A 19,004-nucleotide genomic window follows, 5' to 3' on the forward strand; every position below is an offset into this window, starting at 1 on the left:
CCAGGGCTTGTCGTTGTTGAAAGACTTCCTGGAGCGGAGGGGGACACACACCTCCTCGCCAAAGCTGATAAATGATGTAACAGTGTCTGTGTATACATCCAGATTGTTACCAGCCTCTGGCCCCGCCCACTCCACCAAGTCCTGGTCACAGCCTGCACTCTCCAACCAGGCGCAGAGTCGCTCACATGCCTCACTGGACCACACCCTGAAGCGCCGTACAACAGGCTTAGAGAGTTTTAACCTCTGCCTGTAGCGAGGGATCAGGTGTATGAGGATGTGGTCACTGTGGCCCAATGCGGCACGGGGGACAGAATGGTAGGCTTGTCGAGCTGTACAGTAGCAATGGTCCAGAGTGTTCACCCCCCTGGTGGGACACGTGACTTGCTGCCTGTATTTGGGGAGCACCCGGCTAAGATTAGCCTGGTTAAAATCCCCGATAACAACAACAAAACTGTCCGGGTAACTACGTTCCACACTCATCAATTGCTCTGCCAGTGTGTCTACTGCTGCGGTGATGTCAGCATCAGGTGGAATGTAGACACACGCGAGAATTAATGAGCTGAACTCGCGGGGGGAATAGAATGGACGACAAAGGATGAATAGGGATTCTATAGCCGTGGAACAGTGTTTGTGGAGCACTGTCACCTCGGAACTCCAGCGCTCGTTTACAAAGAACAGTAACCCCCCACCCCTAGACTTGCTCACCGCCTCGAAGTCTCTGTCAGCCCGGAACGCGGAGAATCCCTCTAGCTCCACCGCCTCGTCAGGGACAGATGAAGACAGATGGGTCTCCGTAAACGCGAAGACAGCCGAGGAGTGGAAGTCGCTGTTCCTCGCAACGAGACACCGGAGTTCATCCATTTTATTGCATAGGGAGTTCACGTTGCTCAGGAATATGCCCGGTAGTGGTGGTCGCGTCCCTCTCCGCCGAAGGCGAACCAAGCAGCCGGCTCTCCGACCTCGCTGCCTCCTGATCCACCTCACAGCACTGGCGAAAAACGCGGTCCCCCTCACAAGCATATCCAGAATGTCCGTGGAACGGGTGAGTAGTTTGGGGAAGATGTCCGGTGGGGTTAAACCCCTGATGTGCAGTAGTACGTCGTTTGTGTACGACGTTAGGCAGGACACAGTGACACAGAACAGACAGAACACAACAAACTGTAACACCTGGGCTACATCTCCACAGCCAATCCTATGCTGGCTTGTTCTATCAATTGCAATCAACGCTCTCCATTCAAATTGAGAAGAAGAAGAAGAAGAAGAAGAAGAAGAAGAAGAAGGAAAAGGAAAAGGAAAAGGAAAAGGAAAAGGAAAAGGAAAAGGAAAAGGAAAAGGAAAAAAGAAAGTTTAACATTGAAGATGGAAACTTCTGGCCACGCTTGTCGACCTCAAGTGAGTGATAGAAATTGTGTGATATTACGAGTACATCTAGATAATGTTAGCCTACTATATTATGATGCGTGTATCCATATCAATACCTATAATTAGACCTGCATGCATCACCTACAATCGTGATTTTAGCGTAACCTCTCCAACCTTACTAGACTAATGTTAGCTAGCACTAGCTGCCTAATTAGCTGACAACATATTAACTATGATCATTATGTAGCGTAATTGTGGTAGAGTCAGTCACTTTTCCGTTTCAGTTTACAATGTCCCTATAGTACAATGTGGGGTAGAGGGTGCATTAACTATGTGGAAAGTTTGAGCAATGTTAAGGTTAGATGGTTTGAGCAAACGTTAGCTAGCTAATAATAATCCAGCTATGTATTGCATGCAAAAAGTGGGGCCCTCATCCAATTAAGTTGTTTTTTCTCAAACTTTTTCATTTGGATAATGTATCACAATGCACGATTTGTAACACATGGGACTTTGACATGCTGGACACACTCCGAATATCCCTGTAGTTTTCAAAATATATAGCCTAACATTATTCTTCGTCTGAAATCTGGGTTTTAGCTAGGTGAAACTAGCATCTTGTGCTACTTGTAACTATGTTTCAGCTAGTTTCAGTCAGGAAAAGGTTGTTAAAAGAAAGATAATGTTTATTTTAGGCAGTACTTAATTAATTGTATTTTATGTTACAGGACATTCTGACAGACCAGCTTCTGGAGAGGGTGCAATCAAGATGGCAGCAAGCACTGGACAGATTACCCCTGGATCTAGATATTTAGATTTCCTATGTAAAAATGAGCATCATTTGCTGACCAAACTAACATCCCTCAAGTAATAGTAGACACACTGAGACAACTGTCAGTTCTTGTGAAAGCTGAAATTGAAGCGAATCCAACAACATCAATACAGCTGGAGACAGTTGTTGGAGCAAGAGGCCGCTCAAAATTCATAATATCAAAGGAACAGCTAAAGAATATGCTAGATACTTGCCTCTCTGTATCAACCATTGCAGAGCTATTAGGAGTCTCCAAGAGTACAATGTTTAATTATATTAAATACTATTTACTCTATCCAAATTCATTACACATTACACACTGTTCTCTAATAGTTCCATACATAACTTACTGTGTGGGGAAACACATACAAAACAATCACAAATCAGAGGAATATGTATGTTTATGAAAACAAAGATTAGAACAAATGCTAAACAAAGATGTATAACAGTTAAAGGAGTTAACTTATGGAATACTTTTGAAAGGAAATGAAAATGTGTAGTACACTAAAAGGACTTAAAAACTTTAAAAAAAATAAGATGATTAACAAGTATAAAACAGGTATAAATATAGTCTTTGGTATTTTTTAACCTTTTGTTAACATGCGTAAGTAAAATTCTGTTTATAAATGTTTCTGTCTTGATTATGCACTCATAAGGGGAAACCACTAATGTAAAAAATAAACATTCTCAATCACTTCACACACCGATGGCAACATTACACAAGCCCAAAACCTGTATCACAAGTGACTATGCAGGCCTCCAGTGCCATTTGGAAGTCGTTGTAGTCATGGTAATGAGCGGGAAGGCGTAGAGACTGGAAACAAGTTGATGACTTTGGGAATGCGCCATTCACCACCTCCACCTGCAAATTTTCTGTTGCCATCTCCCACCCTGTCCAAAACTTCAGCAGCTGCTTAAGATACTCTGGTGGTGCTAGGAATGAAGAAAACAAAACGTGTAAGTGCATGAAACAAATGATGTGCTTCATCCCTACAATTGTTGTGCTAATTATTCTGGTGAGACAGACAGATACACGGAAGCATATACCGGTACTCCACTCTGTAGGTGGTCCTCCACTTCAGAGTTAATAAATCAGTATTGGCTGAGATTATAATACCTGTCTCAATGAACTGACGGAGATACCCTGCTATACGGCATCTTGTTTCAATGGGGTGTGTTTCATCATCTGAGTGTTGTGCAGGCCACACAATGTGGTTAAGGATCATCTAGTTATGAATAGACATAGTGTGAGTGAGTACGTGCGCACACACACACACACACACACACACACACACACACACACATACACACACACACACACTAATACACTGAGGAATGAAGAGCGGTGCTCAGCCTGTGAGAAGAGTCAGACTATTGCAGAGCTGAAATGCAGAATCACTTAGTGTAAATATAGTTCAGGATTTGCAAGTCTATTCACAGGTATGCTAATGAATAAAAAATAACTGATGTTACCTCAGGTGTGTGACACAGAGGGTGTCCCACATTGTCCCACACAAACATACTCCTTGTCCCACATTTGGTTTGTTGGGACCTGGTCACCCTAGGTGTGTCTGCCTTTCGGGGGAACATGAATGGAGCGATGGCGTTTCTCAGAGTCAGCAGAGGCCACACTTGGGTCTCCTTGATGCCTCGCCGGAACGGTTTCATCTGTTGGACAGTTCTTCCCAAGACCTGGAAAACAAAAGCATGGAAAAACATTTCAAACAATCTCACTTCAGAAAATAAATATCAACAAGAATAAAGCATTAACTGGAGAAATCAACCCTCCAAAATTGTCGTGGCCTTGAATTTATATATTATTTTATGCTTAGATCACCATTTAAATGCTTCAAAAGTCTTATTTGAATGTAGGCCCCACTTTGCATGTAGACGAATCTAAAACTTTCCACATAGTTAATGCACCCTCTACCCCACATTGTACTATAGGAACATTGCAAACTGAAACGGAAAAGTGACTGACCCTACCACAATTACGCTTACATAATGATCATAGTTAATATGGTAATGCTAATTAGGCAGCTAGTGCTAGCTAACATTAGTCTAGTAAGGTTAGAACGGTTACGCTAAAAACACGATTGTAGGTGATGCATGCAGGTCTAATTATAGGTATTGATATGGATACACGCATCATAATATAGTAGGCTAACATTAGCTAGATGTACTCGTAATATCACACAATTTCTATCACTCACTTGAGGTCGACGAGCGTGGCCAGAAGCTTCCATCTTCAATGTTAAACTTTCTTTTTTCCTTTTCCTTTTCCTTCTTCTTCTTCTTCTTCTTCTTCTCAATAGGCTAGGTGCACGATCTCCCTACTTCCTGAAAGGCAACTGGGATGAACATATCCTGTCTCACTCTATTGGTTTAATTGATTAATCAGCTGTGCACTGTGTGTTCCAACGGTTTACCGCACAGCTGATTAATCAATTAAACCAATAGAGTGAGACAGGATATGTTCATCCCAGTTGCCTTTCAGGAAGTAGGGAGATCGTGCACCTAGCCTATTTGAATGGAGAGCGTTGATTGCAATTGATAGAACAAGCCAGCATAGGATTGGCTGTGGAGATGTAGCCCAGGTGAACGCCCTCCCACCTTTGCAAGTCTGCAACTCTTTTTGAGCCAAGACGTGAGAAAGTTGTAAGCTTGTACTTGGGATTCATAGTCTTTTTTTGCAACTACAACTTTGAAGATGCAAGTCTGCAAATCTTTTTTGCAACTACAACTCTGAAGATGCAAGTCTGCAAATCTGTTTTGCACCGACAACTGTCAATATACAAGTCTGCGTATTTATGACATCAATACTTACATACAGCGTGACATTCGCGTCAAACATCTGTGTGTGCGCATACTCAGTTAAACATGTACAAGTCTACAAATCTTTTTTGCAACTTCAACTCTGAATATGCAAGTCTACAAATCTTTTTTGCAACTTCAACTCTGAATATGCAAGTCTGCAAATCTGTTTTGCACCGACAACTGTCAATATACAAGTCTGCGTATTTGTGACATCGATATAACTCCATACAAAGTTAGCTTTGTCTTCGAATTTGTGTGTAACATGTATATGAAAAGTTACAGGATGGTGTAGTTCTTATTAAATAATTTGATTCATTATCAGTCTTGCTTCTTACAGCTTTGCATTTATTTGAAGGATGTGATGTAGGCTGAAAGGTTAGCGGAGCTCGTAGTGCTTATTTGATTCTTTTTCTAGGATTTGACTGAATTATTTTTTATTTTTTATTTTTTTATGATAACAACCTGTCACTTAAGCTCCACCGTCACAATATATCTCTGTTACCTAGAAACTCCCAACAATGGATCTGTATTGCAAGACATGTCATTCCATGTTCCATTCCAGCACCCAATTGTCTGAGTGGTGTCGGAGATAAAGCGTGTGACATATGAAGGGACAGAGACCCTCACCGATTTCATGGTGGGATGGTCAGAGTGCTGGCTCTGGGCATCTCAGGCTCATGCTGCTGCCCCCTCTACCCCCCTGATGTCCCTCTGGTGGGCCAGCCCGTGACAGAGTGGACGCAGGGTAGGTGGGTGCTGGCCTTGTCCTTTAGATTACAACTACTGTAGATGTGCCCTGTCAGATGGCTCTGAGCCCCTCAAAACTAGACTCAAGTTCCTGAATTCATCAGGCTGAGTCCGATATTGTTTGTAATTGTATTTATTGTTTATATTGTTTAGTATTGTTTTTGGTGAGAAGCACTTGTGAAGGAAGAAGTGCTATACAAATATATTTTATTGATTGGTTGCCTATCATGTTGATGGTCATGCCTTTGCATCTATGTAGGCTATAGAGTGGTTGCATTTCTCCAGTCCCATCCCTTAGCTGCTTACCAAAAACAAGTGGCGGAGAGACGCTTCGTTATTTGAATTCAAGATTGCCCCTTTAATCAGTTCAGGTCCATATGACATTGTCCACATGACCTGAACCGTTCCAAGTGTCACAGCATTTAACGGAGATCGTGCGTCATGTTCTCCCTCTTCCCCCCAAGTACTCCGAGGACCGAGCAGGTGCTGCGTTTTACCGTTCAGTATTTACAGCCGAGGACGTCTTGAGCTGGGGAACCCGCAATAATGGTAGATACAATATGTTATTGTCCAATGCAATTTAGTTTTCACAAATGGCAGGTAATCAGAATGGATCAGAACTGTTTAATCATGAACACCACGGTGTCCCCCTTAGCATATCATATTTTATTTTCGATGACGTAATGGTAACTGGTAAGTGATGATCAAGCAAACAGCTTGAAACAACAACGTTTCTAGGATACAAACAATTATGATGTTATTGTAATAACATATTGTGTTATTGTTAACGTCGATTCAATTAGAAAATAGCAGGGTACGCCACAATGTCTAAGTAAAGTACAGACAGTAGCCTATGCTGTACACTGTTTTGTTTAGGCGCAACATATCTTTAATTAAACTTGGGACACGTTCATGTGCCTTATATCCGAATGTTTTGCTCAAGCTGTTTTAGACCTGTACTACCCCTTATCTTATTTTTGTTTCATATATGAGTTTTATTATCTTCTGAGGTCTACCTTTCATTTCGGTAGTCTACTGCCTGCCCCTGCTGGGGTACAGATATTGGAATAACGTTACCCCCGGCTATAAATAGCATGTGCACGCCCACTGTTCCCTATGATACCCGTATTTCATATCCAGAGATTGTGCAATCGCTTTTACAGCGCTGTTGTGTAGTACTGAGAATCTGATATGGTTTTGGCTTTTGTAACACAATGCACCTATACCAGACCATGGTGCACGACTCGAGCTAAGGGTCAGAGTAGCATTACATTGCTATACTGTAGGGGGTATATTATGATTTCCTTTTACGCATGTATGGCTCTGCAAATTCCAAGATATGGTATTCTCGCCAAGGTATCTCTCCAAATAGACGTGCCAGACTTTACGCACACGATTGTAACTCTGTCTCAAAATCACACCAAGAGAAATCATTTGAGTTACATTCAAGATTTGTGTGTGGAATTCCTAAGTGGCTCCTGGTGCCGTTCAAGATTCGATGGACGATTTGTATGGCCTTATTTCTATTACGACATATTGGATGACTGCATTCATATTCCATTCACCCAATGTAACATAGGTTTAGGTTACTAAATACCCAGCGCAGATACTAGACTTTGCCCACCATCAATTTAAACACGCACCAAACTACACCGATTTAGGGCGCCTGGGCGCGGACTCTAAAACAGAGCGAAAACATGATGGAATATGGTAATTCAGACGGGTAAGGACAGCAAAATAAACAAACAAAATAAACATGGAGGACGTCTAACATTCATAACCGCACACATCTAAAGACAGACATTCATACATTACATAACACATCAGGAACATCTCAGTAGCCTAGTTCACGGCAGTAGTGAGTTGTAAGCAGTCTTGAAAGTCTCTAGGTCGGGGCGATACACCCATCAGGAGGTTGCTACCCTACACAGGAAAGTTTAAGGTGCACAGGAGGAGAGACAGCTACAGATACAGAGTTATCCAGGTGGCAGTGACACATTCAACACCACCATGCACACCTTGCATATAGCTGATCTAACCAGTGGAGGAAGAGGAGGACCTTCCTACTCAGTGAATTTCTAAACAATAAAAACTAGTGAAACAGTTCTAAAGTTCTAATTTTAGATACACCTATACTAAATACTGTATATTCACATGCCACCTAATACCTGATTAAAACCCATTGTTTAGCAATAAAGGTCTACAGTAGTCTTAACAGCACCCTCTAAGGTAGCAACATGGTTTAGCCAGAGGATAGTTATTTTCCATCCTCCTCTGGCTATTATTGACTTCAAAACAAAACATTGGAGGCTCTTGGTTCTCACCCCCTTACATAGACCTACACAGTAACTATGGTGACTTCCGGAGGACGTCCTCCCACCTTTCAGAGCTCTTGCAGTATGAACTAAGATCTTGTCCAGCCAATGAAAGGATCAGAGAATGAAGTAGGATACTGAAAGGATAAGCTATAGCTATAGCACTGCAGTGTGCAAAGTGTGGTGAGTAGTTGACCCAAAGAGGGAGAGAGGGAGAGAGAGAGAGACCCAAAGAGGGAGAGAGGGAGAGAGAGAGAGAGAGAGTTGAGAGAGAGAGAGAGAGAGAGAGAGAGAGAGAGAGAGAGAGAGAGAGAGAGAAAAAGAGAGTTCGCTATTTAGTAATATTATTTTATTGTATTTTTTTGTTCTTCTTAGTTTACTTTTCACTTCCTTAGCTAATGCTGTTAGTTTAGCCTACTCAACAACCTGACAGGAATGCTTTTATGTAAACTAGTTGGCTAAGGCTATCCAACATGACAGCTCCTCCAATTCAAGGTAAGCTTTTGGTTTTATTAAGTTATTGCCACCGAAGCCTTCTGTTGTAACTGCTTGTTGTTGCTTTATTGTAAACATAATTCATTGTAAACATTGATTAGAATTGTAGGTTATTCGTGTTAGTTCTAGTTTCTTAACTTTCATTGTTAATATGATGACAACGATTGATGCTGTGTAACAGTTATTGTAGTGATTATGGTATGAAAGTTTGCTTGTTGTACACTGGCAAAAGGAAAAGGTGAGAGGAAGTGATGACGCTGTATGTGGCTGCTGTTGAGATGACGTAGACAAACAATAGGTTTCAATCAGGTATTTGTTGACGTGAATATATTTACTACAGTTTTATCTAAAAAGGATAACTTTGGAAATGTTTCAAATGTTTATCTTTTTTCCCCTGAAATTTACAGTAGTAGGATGATCCTCCACTTCCCCCTCTGAAGAGCCTTGTAACATATACAGGCATCATAACTATGATGTGATCCAACCCCTTTCAGGTGAACTTTACAGTAGACCAGATCCGGGAGATCATGGACAAAAAGTCCAACATCAGGAACATGTCCGTGATCGCCCATGTGGACCATGGCAAGTCCACTCTTACAGACTCCCTGGTCAGTAAGGCTGGGATCATTGCCTCTGCGCGAGCTGGAGATACCAGGTTTACGGACACAAGGAAAGATGAGCAGGAGAGATGTATCACCATCAAGTCAACGTAGGTATTTCTGAAAGGCGTATGTTGTGAACGCATTGTGCAGTGATGATCATTCTCCATTAGAATAAAACACTGTGCGTCGGTATCATGCTTTACATGTTTTTCTACTGCTAATTTGTGACAGGAGGATTAGATCCTTTCTTGACACATGCAGAAGGAATATGGAGTGATTTATCATCTGATATGTGATATCTTCACCACATGGCTTGCTGTACAGGTTACAATACACAAGTTGTGATGATGATGAGTATCATCTGATGTTGTATCCAGAGCCCTGTGTAAGAGATGGGACAGTTTTCTTCTTTTGGCTCTACACTCCAAAAGTTTGGATTTTAAATCTAACAATTACAATGAGGTTACATTTGAGATTCTCTGCTTTTATTTGATGGTATTTGTGTACATTGGGTTTACCATTCAGAAATGACACACTTTTTATGCATAGTCCCCCTATTTCAGGGTACCCAAAAGTGATGGAACACATTTATCAAACGTTAAGCACTCATGTTTAGTATTTGGTCAACAATCCTTTGCATGCAATAATTGTCCAAAGTCTGTGACCAATTGACCCCATGGTGATGCTGGGTATCTTCTCTGGTGATGCTCTGCCAGGCCTGTACTTCAGCCATATTCAGTCAGCAAATTAAATGTTCAGCTTTTTAGCCCTGACAAACTCCCTGGTTGCTATGGCAGTTACTGTAGGGTCATTGTCCTGCTGAATGATGAAGCGCCGTCCAATGAGTTTGGAAGCATTTTCTTGTACTTGAGATGTTTCATCCTGCTGCTGCTGTTAGTAGTTGCATAAACAATTGAGACAAGTGAGCTAATTCTAGTCAAAGCCATACATGCCCAAGCCATAACACCATGTTTCACAGATGAGATGGTGTGCTGTGGAGATAGGGCAGCTCCTTTTTTCCACTTTACTCTTGCTATCACTGTGGAAATGTTCATCTTTGTTTCATCTGTCCACAAGTTTTTCCAGAACTTTCAAGGCTCTTTTACAGTAGGTACTTTTTTGATGCAGAATGGGGTCACATTTCCCAAGGCGACCCCTAGGTGTCCTCCTCCGGTCCTTCACTGTGGTACCTCACTCGCTCGTCTCATCATGGACTAATTACCTTCACCTGTCTGCTATGTAGCTACTTCTGTCCTCTCCTCCCCTCACTCCATGCTCAATCTTCACTGTGCGTGTACTGTGTGTGTGTGTGACAGTGTGACACTCTTTGAGACGTAAGCCTATTGATCCCTTTTTCGAGTCTGTTTGGTGACATAGTGCTCTCATCTCTTCTTCCCATCTGCTCATCTTAACTGGAGAGTGGGTTTCTCCCCTTTTATTTTCGAGTATAGTTCGTATTTTGTTCCTGTTGATTCCTGCAGCAAAATGTTTTAAAAATTAAAGATTCCTTTTGTTTTGGCACCGCATCTGTTGGTCTGTCTCCATCTCTACGTACTGCACCTGGGGCCGCTCATTCCCTCAGAAAGCCTAAGCCACTTTTTAGCTGGGGAACACATCTAACAAATCAGAAACACCTTTCAAGCCATGAGCCGTGTCCCATCCCTAGGGTTAACCCTAACCCTAACCCTCTGAAATAGGGGGACTATGCATAAACAGAAATACCATCAAATAAAAGCTGATAACTTTAACATAATTGTAATTGTTTGATTTAAAATAGAGCCAAAAAAGTAAAATGGAGCCAAAAAGTGTCCCATTACTTATGCAAGGCACTGTACATTCCTCTGAAAATCTACTTTAATATTCTAGGTCTAATCCAAAATGTGTTCTATGGGTAATTAAACTGCCTCTTTAGGTAGCTAGCCTTCATCTACAGGATCATCATTTTGGTGTATAGGGTAGGGTATAGGGTAGGGTATATGAAGGGTATAGTTGTGTAACTTGCATTGTATTGACTTTGCACCAACTACCTGAAATGCTGTGCACCCCACTTCATCCACTGTGTGAGAAACAATAATGTGTGGTCAAAATGGCTTCTGTCAGGTTAACATCACATTGTTATGTGTCACCCCCCCCCCCTTGCAGAGCTATCTCTCTGTTCTATGAGCTCAAAGACACTGACCTGGCCTTCATCAAACAGTGCAAGGATGGAACTGGTTTCCTCATAAACCTGATTGACTCTCCTGGTCACGTCGATTTCTCCTCTGAGGTGACTGCTGCTCTGCGGGTCACTGACGGAGCTCTTGTAGTAGTAGACTGTGTCTCAGGTATGAGAGCGCCAGGCCGCAAAGGTCCAAAGCTCACTGTGTGCAGCAGTTACTGTCCTGCTTTCAATGCTTGGCTTACACATACGCAAGTACTACAATAACACACATTGTAGGACAAATACTGTACAACACAAGCACAACCAATTTGTTCTGTGTATGCGTCATTACTAGAAATACTGTGCATCTACAGTTTTGCACACTGCTTAGAAACTGTACAAGTACTACACTGTGTAAGAACAATATATATATATATATATCTATATATAGATATATATATAGATATATATATAGATATATATATATATATATATATATATATATATATATATATATATATATATATATATACATAGGCAGTATCTGTCAGATCTGTCAGAGTAAAAGCTACAATATTTAAAGCCAAATCTAATGCGCTCTGCATTTGTTTATCTAATGAGCTGTATTGATGAGATGAGATGTATTTTGGCGGCAGCTGACACGCTGTCATGCACATGGAGGCAATCACAACAGTTATGAAGAAGAGCGCAGTTACTATTGGTTAAGAAAAAACGTTCTGTTTGAATCACCTAAGCGCATGATCGAATAGACACTGGAATCACAATTTAGTCACTCAAAATGTTACGTTACGTTATGTTTTCTTTTCTTTTAATTTTGTTTGTATCTTTTAAACTTTATTTTATTGTAACACGTGTAAAGTTTACATGGTTTACAAATTCAGAAATATTTGTTTTTGTTCATGTTCATGAAGTTTTAATATGGATAATTATCTTATTACATTAAGACTTCAATGAGAGGATAAACACTAAATAAAAGCTAAATAGCTAAATACTCCTCTCCATCAGAGGAGGTTTGAAGGTAATACCATTGCCTCTTTCAACATTTTACAGTACAGAAGCATTACTCATGTAATTATCATGTAATTAATGTGAATTAACAATTAATTAGGGTTAGGTTTAGGGTTTTCCCGCACTGATCTACACAACCCACTAGACACTTTCATAGCATAGTGAAAGATAGAATATAAATAATGTATTACAAATGAAAAACAGGGAAGACTTGTTTGCAAAAGTCTACACACCCTTCAAATGCTAAAACAGCCATTGAGTGCAATGATGACAGTTCAAACAGTTCAAACAGTTCAATGATGACAGTTCAAACAGTTCAAACAGTTCAATGATGACAGCTCAAACAGTTCAATTATGACAGTTCAAACAGTTTTTGTTGAATGTATAACCTTATCTTTGCAGGGTCCCTTAATTGAATAAGTAACACACTCTGTTGATCTTGTTGTCACTACAATCTGAGCAAATACAGATTTTAAAAGGGTGTAGACTTTCCATAGACACTGTACGTACGACTAATACAATACTAAAAGGTGACTTCATAACTGAGTATATCATAATTGCATGAACATACTAACCTATATTTGTACATAGTAGGCCCATAGGAATACCACAAGAGATTATATTCATAAAAAAGTCATAAACTATCAATGATAATATAGTGGTGAACACCATGATAACATGCCACAGCCATATTAAAGGGATCTCTCCGTCTTCACCAGGTGTGTGTGTCCAGACAGAGACAGTCCTGAGGCAGGCCATCGCAGAGCGGATCAAACCGGTTCTGATGATGAACAAGATGGACCGCGCTCTTCTGGAGCTGCAGCTGAAGCCTGACGCGCTGTACCAGACGTTCCAGCGCATCGTGGAGAACGTTAACGTCATCATCTCCACCTACGGAGAAGGAGAACACGGACCCATGGCCAACATCATGGTCAGTGGAACCTCTGTTTGGAACGGTTCTGTTTTTCTGTTTGTTTTCTCAATAACAATGCAAAAACAAGGGTATCTGCTTCCATAATATAGGAAACTGAGTCTGCTGCAATAATCTGGATATGGATTTTAAAAAGTATCTTGATATATTAACTTGAGTGAAGGTATGCGGTTCATCACAGAAACGTGATTTGAGGATGAGCTGACCCTATAAAGCATGCTTCCTGCCTCTCGCTCTTCTCTGTGCGGTGCAGCTGGACCCAGTGGTGGGGACGGTTGGGTTCGGCTCAGGCCTCCACGGCTGGGCCTTCACTCTTAAGCAGTTCTCTGAGATGTACGTGGCCAAGTTTGCAGCCAAGGGCGACAAGAAGGGAGATCTGTCTCCTGAACAACACGCCAAGAAGGTGGAGGACATGATGAAGAAGCTATGGGGGGACAAGTTAGTATTTCAAATACAAAGCTAATCAATTGTGACACAGTGTCTGGTGAAAAGGTCCTCAAGTAGGGCAAGGTAATTTTTCAGTTTGCAGATTGTAAGATTTCAAATGATCTGCCATACATTGACATCTGAAAATAGTTGAAAAAGGTATGCTTATTTGAGTGTTGGTACACCTCAAACCAAATACTGGAGAATGTCGCTCTGAATAAAAACACAGGCAAAACAGCTGCTAGTAGCTACCAGGAACATCGCTATGAACATCTAACTGCATGTTTAGCACATCACAACATGCTGATAGAACGTCAACATGCTAAAACACATAACTACATATAATTAGATGATCACACAGTCCTTGCCTTTGAACACGTCCTAAAATGATTAATCCAATTCACGTATTTAGTGATCGTATGTGGACTCTTCAACACTTAAATGTGATATGGTAAAAAATAAAAAATAAAGAAACTTTTTGGTCATTTATGTGACTTGAGAATTGCCAACATGCGGGGTAGTGGTGGTCTAGTGGATAGTGAGTTGGACTTGTTGGAAGTTGTGAGTTTGTGAGTTGGAACTCACAATGCACAATGTGAGTTGGAACTCACAATGCGGGGTAGTGGTGGTCTAGTCAGTGGATAGTGAGTTGAACTTGTTGGACGTTGTGAGTTTGTGAGTTGGAAGTTGGAAGGTTGTGAGTTCAAATCCCACCTGAAACCACACCACTACTAGTGTGCCCTTGAGTAAGGCACTTAGCCCTCAGTTACTCCAGGGGGAATGTCCCTGTAATTCGTAATTGTAAATCGTTTTGGATTAAAAGCATCTGCTAAATTATTAAATTATGCAGTTATACAAATAATGTATTATTTATAAAGCGAGTTAACAATTATATGAGAATAATCTCAAAGGGCATAAAATAAAATATGAAATAAACTAATTATTTATATTAAACAAAAAATACATAAGCACATTTTTTTATATAACTATCATAAAGGTAGCAATCAAGGTCTAAGATGAAGGGTAGTACAGACGATAAAGATGCCAGGTACAGTATGATCCATCTGCCTTGGATTGGATCCACATACATATGAATGGAAATCAAGTGGTCCAAGCCAGTGACATAAACCCAAGCTATGAACATACTAAAGTAATGAACTGATGATTGTGTGTGTTATTCAGGTACTTCGATCCTGCTACTGGAAAATTCAGCAAGACAGACAAGAATGCAGAGGGCACCAAGCTTCCACGAACATTCTGCCAACTTGTTTTGGATCCTATTTTCAAGGTTTGTTTAAGGGAATGAAAGGGTTAATCACATTAAAATGAGTGGAAATTAAGAGAAAATGTGTTGCTGCCAGGGAACTAGACACATCTGGGGTAAGTAGACTTTCAATTGATTTACTTTTTCACCAAAGGTTTTTGACGCTATCATGAACTTCAAGACAGAGGAGACCCAGAAGCTCATCCAGAAACTGAATGTGAAGCTTGATGCTGATGACAAAGACAAGGAAGGGAAACAACTCCTGAAGGTAGTCCAAAGAGATGTTGAGGTTACAGGTGTGGGAGTTCCTAAAATGAAAATCCTTTGCCATATGTCCCAAATTTCACCTCTTGATTCAGTTCAATATGACTTTATTAATCCACAAGCAGCAATTAGAATGGCATAGTCAATGCAGGGAGCAATAATCCACATGCATCCAACAATACTAGAGTTGGACATATTGAACGTGTAGCTACATGAATTTCATGAACAATGTTGCCACTGTGTTATTGTTGTCCCCTAGGCCGTGATGCGCCGTTGGCTGCCAGCAGGAGAAGCTCTTCTCCAGATGATCACCATCCACCTGCCTTCACCCGTGACGGCCCAAAAGTACCGCTGTGAGCTGCTTTATGAGGGGCCTATGGACGACGAGGTTGCTATAGGTGAGTCAGGAAGAAACACCTTGAAAAAAGGCCAAGTGTCACAAGGTTCTGTGTTCTCACCTTTCTTATTCAAGCATGTCCTCAGCCAACTTGCTCTTAATCCTATACAGGTATCAAAAACTGCGACCCCAAAGCTCCACTGATGATGTACATCTCCAAAATGGTACCCACCACTGACAAGGGTCGATTCTATGCTTTTGGACGTGTCTTCTCCGGCATCGTGGCCACAGGGGGTAAAGTACGCATCATGGGCCCAAATTACACACCTGGGAAGAAGGAGGACCTGTACATCAAACCCATCCAGAGGTTTGTGAAGTGCAGCTACCGAACACTTTGGCACAATTTATCTGCTGTCTTATCTTTAAAAAATCTCTAAAAAATCTCTCTGAGATATTACGTAAATAATGTCTGAATGTTTCCATGCTAAGGTTGCAACATAGCAATGTATGTTTTCGTCAGTGTCTAATCCAAAAGTGTTTCTAATCATTATTTGTTGCGCAGAACCATCCTGATGATGGGGCGTTACGTGGAGCCCATCGAGGACGTGCCCTGCGGGAACATCGTGGGTTTGGTCGGTGTTGACCAGTACCTGGTGAAGACGGGGACCATCACCACATTTGAGCACGCTCACAACCTGAGGGTGATGAAGTTCAGCGTCAGCCCTGTGGTGAGGGTGGCCGTGGAGGCTAAAAACCCAGCTGACCTCCCCAAGCTGGTGGAGGGCCTCAAACGCCTGGCCAAGTCGGACCCCATGGTTCAGGTATGAGTCTGACCCATGGTCCAGGTATGAGTCTGACCCATGGTCCAGGTATGGGTCTGACCCATGGTCCAGGTATGAGTCTGACCCATGGTCCAGGTATGAGTCTGACCCATGGTTCATGGGCATGGGCGTATGAGGGCAACAGATGCAAAAGGGAACTGTCAGGGGTTGACATTTACTGGCTGATTTCAAAGGATAAACAATTCAGAATTGGTCAAACTGAAACACTAATGGGGTCAACACATTTATGAGGACAAATACAGTGCCCTGCATAAGTAATGGGACAGTGAAGCATGTTTTCTTCATTGAAATTGATTCTCAGCTTTTATTTGCTGGTATTTGTGTACATTTTGTGTACATAAACTCTACTCATAGTCATGCTATTTCAGGGTACCCAAAAGTGATGTGCAAATTGGCTTGACCGGTGTTTCTGGTTTATTAGCTGTGTTCTGATCAATTGTGCAGGCATAAGAGAGCTCTCAATATTGAGAATACCTCTGTGTCATTGGCTGTCATTGGCCCCCATTTTCCCCTGACCTCAACCCTATTGAGAACCTTTGGAGCATCCTCAAGCAAAATATACAGTATATGAGGGTGGGAGGCAGTTCACATCAAAACAGCAGCTCTGGGAGGCTATTCTGGCATCCTGCAAAGAAATTCAAGCAGAAACTGTCCAAAAACTCACAAGTTCAATGGATGCAAGAATTGTGAAGGTGATATCAAAGAAGGGGTCCTATGTTAACATGTAACTTGACCTGTTAAGATGTTTTTGTTTGAAATAGCTTTTGATTTCAGTAAATATTACCTCCTAATATGACCTCCTAACCCTAAATTCATCAAATTACAATGTTTAGTTCTTTACAACCTATACAATGTTTTGAAACTCTGTTGTGCATAATAATTTGGAACAGTGCATTTTGAGTTTTTTTATTTAAAAAAAAAATACTGTTATCATTGGGAGGTTTGTTCAATAAAATTTGAATTATACTCTAACGGTTGATGACTTGAAAATTATACTGATTGTCATTTGCATCGACTATTTAGGAAAATCTGAGAAAAATATAATTTGCATAATAATTTGGAACGAGGTGTATATACAGTGATTGCACAGGTAGCTGGAATAACCTGCTGGGCATTGCTGCCTGACGCACCTCCTCCGGTGCCCATGGATCAGCTGCAGGATTGTCAGCCAGGAACCACCATTCACCGACGTTTCGCTCCTTTAATCCTGGAACGTCTCCTGGTGGCGTCTCCCTGTCACCCCCTGCAGCTGTAGTCTGGGTTAGATGTTCTTTCCCTAACACTTTTCCCTCCTCCTCAGCCACAGCCAAAAGCTGCCCTTCTCCGCCTCTTCAGCCAGCTCTTTCGTTGCCTTCTTGAGCTTTCCTCCTGTCACGCCTGTGTCCCTCAGTAGGCGTGTGGTTGACAGCCCCACAAAGCCTCGGCATCCAACCTCCACTGGGTAGATGGTGGTCCTCCAGCCAGCCTCCCTACACTCCACAGCCAGATCTGAATACTTGTTCTTCTTCCGTCCGAAAGCGGCCTCAATCCCCTCCGCCCACGGTACTGTGAGCTCGATGAGGAGTGCAGCTTTTGCCTTGGTGGACCACACCACTATGTCAGGACGGAGAGTTGTGATTTTGCTGGGGAACTGGAGCTGCCTGCCAAGATCAACTCTCATGTTCCACTCCTGGTCAGAGGAAAAGAGCATTAGTGTTTCTCTTGGCCTGGTGCTTCTTCTTCCCCCGCCCTCCCTGACAAAGTTGATGTGGTGTTCCCTGCTTTCCTGTCTGCGCCCCTCCAGCACCTCGGCTAGCTTTCTCAGGACCTGGTCATGGCGCCATCTATAGCACCCCTGCGAAAGCGCGATCTTACAGCGTGACAGGATGTGGCGGAGGGTAGCATTGGGAGTGTTGCAGAGTGGGCAGACTTCCTCATTTCCGAACCACTGGTGGACGTTCCGAGGACAGGGAAGCGTGTCATAGGTTGACCTGATGAGGAACCCGAGCCTTGCTTGAGGCATCTTCCACAAGTCTGACCAACTGATCTTTCGGTCAACAACCCCCTCCCAGGTTGTCCTGCTTCCTTGTCGGCTCTGGGACACCGCCTTGATCTTATAGCGTTCTTCCTCCATCCTTGTCACCTCTGACACCACCATCTCCTTTCTCTCTTTCCTGTTTGCCTAAGACCAAAAATGTGGTGCCTCTCCCCAGCCTAGTCCTGCTCTTCCTGACTGGACCCTGCTGATTATTTATTGGTGTTGCAGCCGACCGACTGCTCGGTCGACCTCGGCTTGGGCATCCCACTTCCGGCCAGTACAGACCTTGACGCCTGCGTTTCTCACTGACTGGTCGGTTGACTCTCTCAGTTCCAGAAGCATCCTGGTCTTTTCCTGCTTGTAGCCCCACTGATGGATTGTAGTGGCAGCTGCAAGGCATTCTTCCCGAAGAGGCCCGTGTCAGAGAGGCACCTCGGTAGCCCCAGCCACTTTCGGATGAATTAATTGGCTTTCCCATCCATCTTGCCTGTTGTGAATGAGGGAATCTCACTCATTTTCAGCGGCCACATTATCCTCCTGTAGAGCGTGAACTGGTAGATCCACACCTTGTACTTCCCAGGAAGTTGGCTTTGATCGATCCTTGCGAG

The 19,004-nt window shown here is 42.3% G+C and overlaps 1 protein-coding gene across 1 annotated transcript in view; it reads left to right on the top strand.

Annotated features, from left to right (window-relative positions):
• Positions 1-895: 895 nt before the first annotated feature.
• Positions 896-19,004, top strand: part of eef2l2 (eukaryotic translation elongation factor 2, like 2) — a gene marked incomplete at its 5' end in the record, with an annotated part of 32,666 nt that continues 14,557 nt past the window's right edge. Inside the window, 10 exons of the mRNA XM_080531601.1 lie at positions 896-1,042; positions 9,039-9,253; positions 11,289-11,470; positions 13,035-13,246; positions 13,500-13,684; positions 14,855-14,960; positions 15,091-15,204; positions 15,460-15,598; positions 15,709-15,904; positions 16,100-16,358. Of these exons, the coding sequence (XP_080387727.1) occupies positions 896-1,042; positions 9,039-9,253; positions 11,289-11,470; positions 13,035-13,246; positions 13,500-13,684; positions 14,855-14,960; positions 15,091-15,204; positions 15,460-15,598; positions 15,709-15,904; positions 16,100-16,358 (1,755 nt within the window). The remainder of the gene's footprint in view (positions 1,043-9,038; positions 9,254-11,288; positions 11,471-13,034; positions 13,247-13,499; positions 13,685-14,854; positions 14,961-15,090; positions 15,205-15,459; positions 15,599-15,708; positions 15,905-16,099; positions 16,359-19,004) is intronic.

The sequence above is a fragment of the Nansenia antarctica genome (genome assembly GCF_963989245.1).
Source record: "Nansenia antarctica genome assembly, chromosome: 5".
NCBI lineage: Eukaryota > Metazoa > Chordata > Actinopteri > Argentiniformes > Microstomatidae > Nansenia > Nansenia antarctica.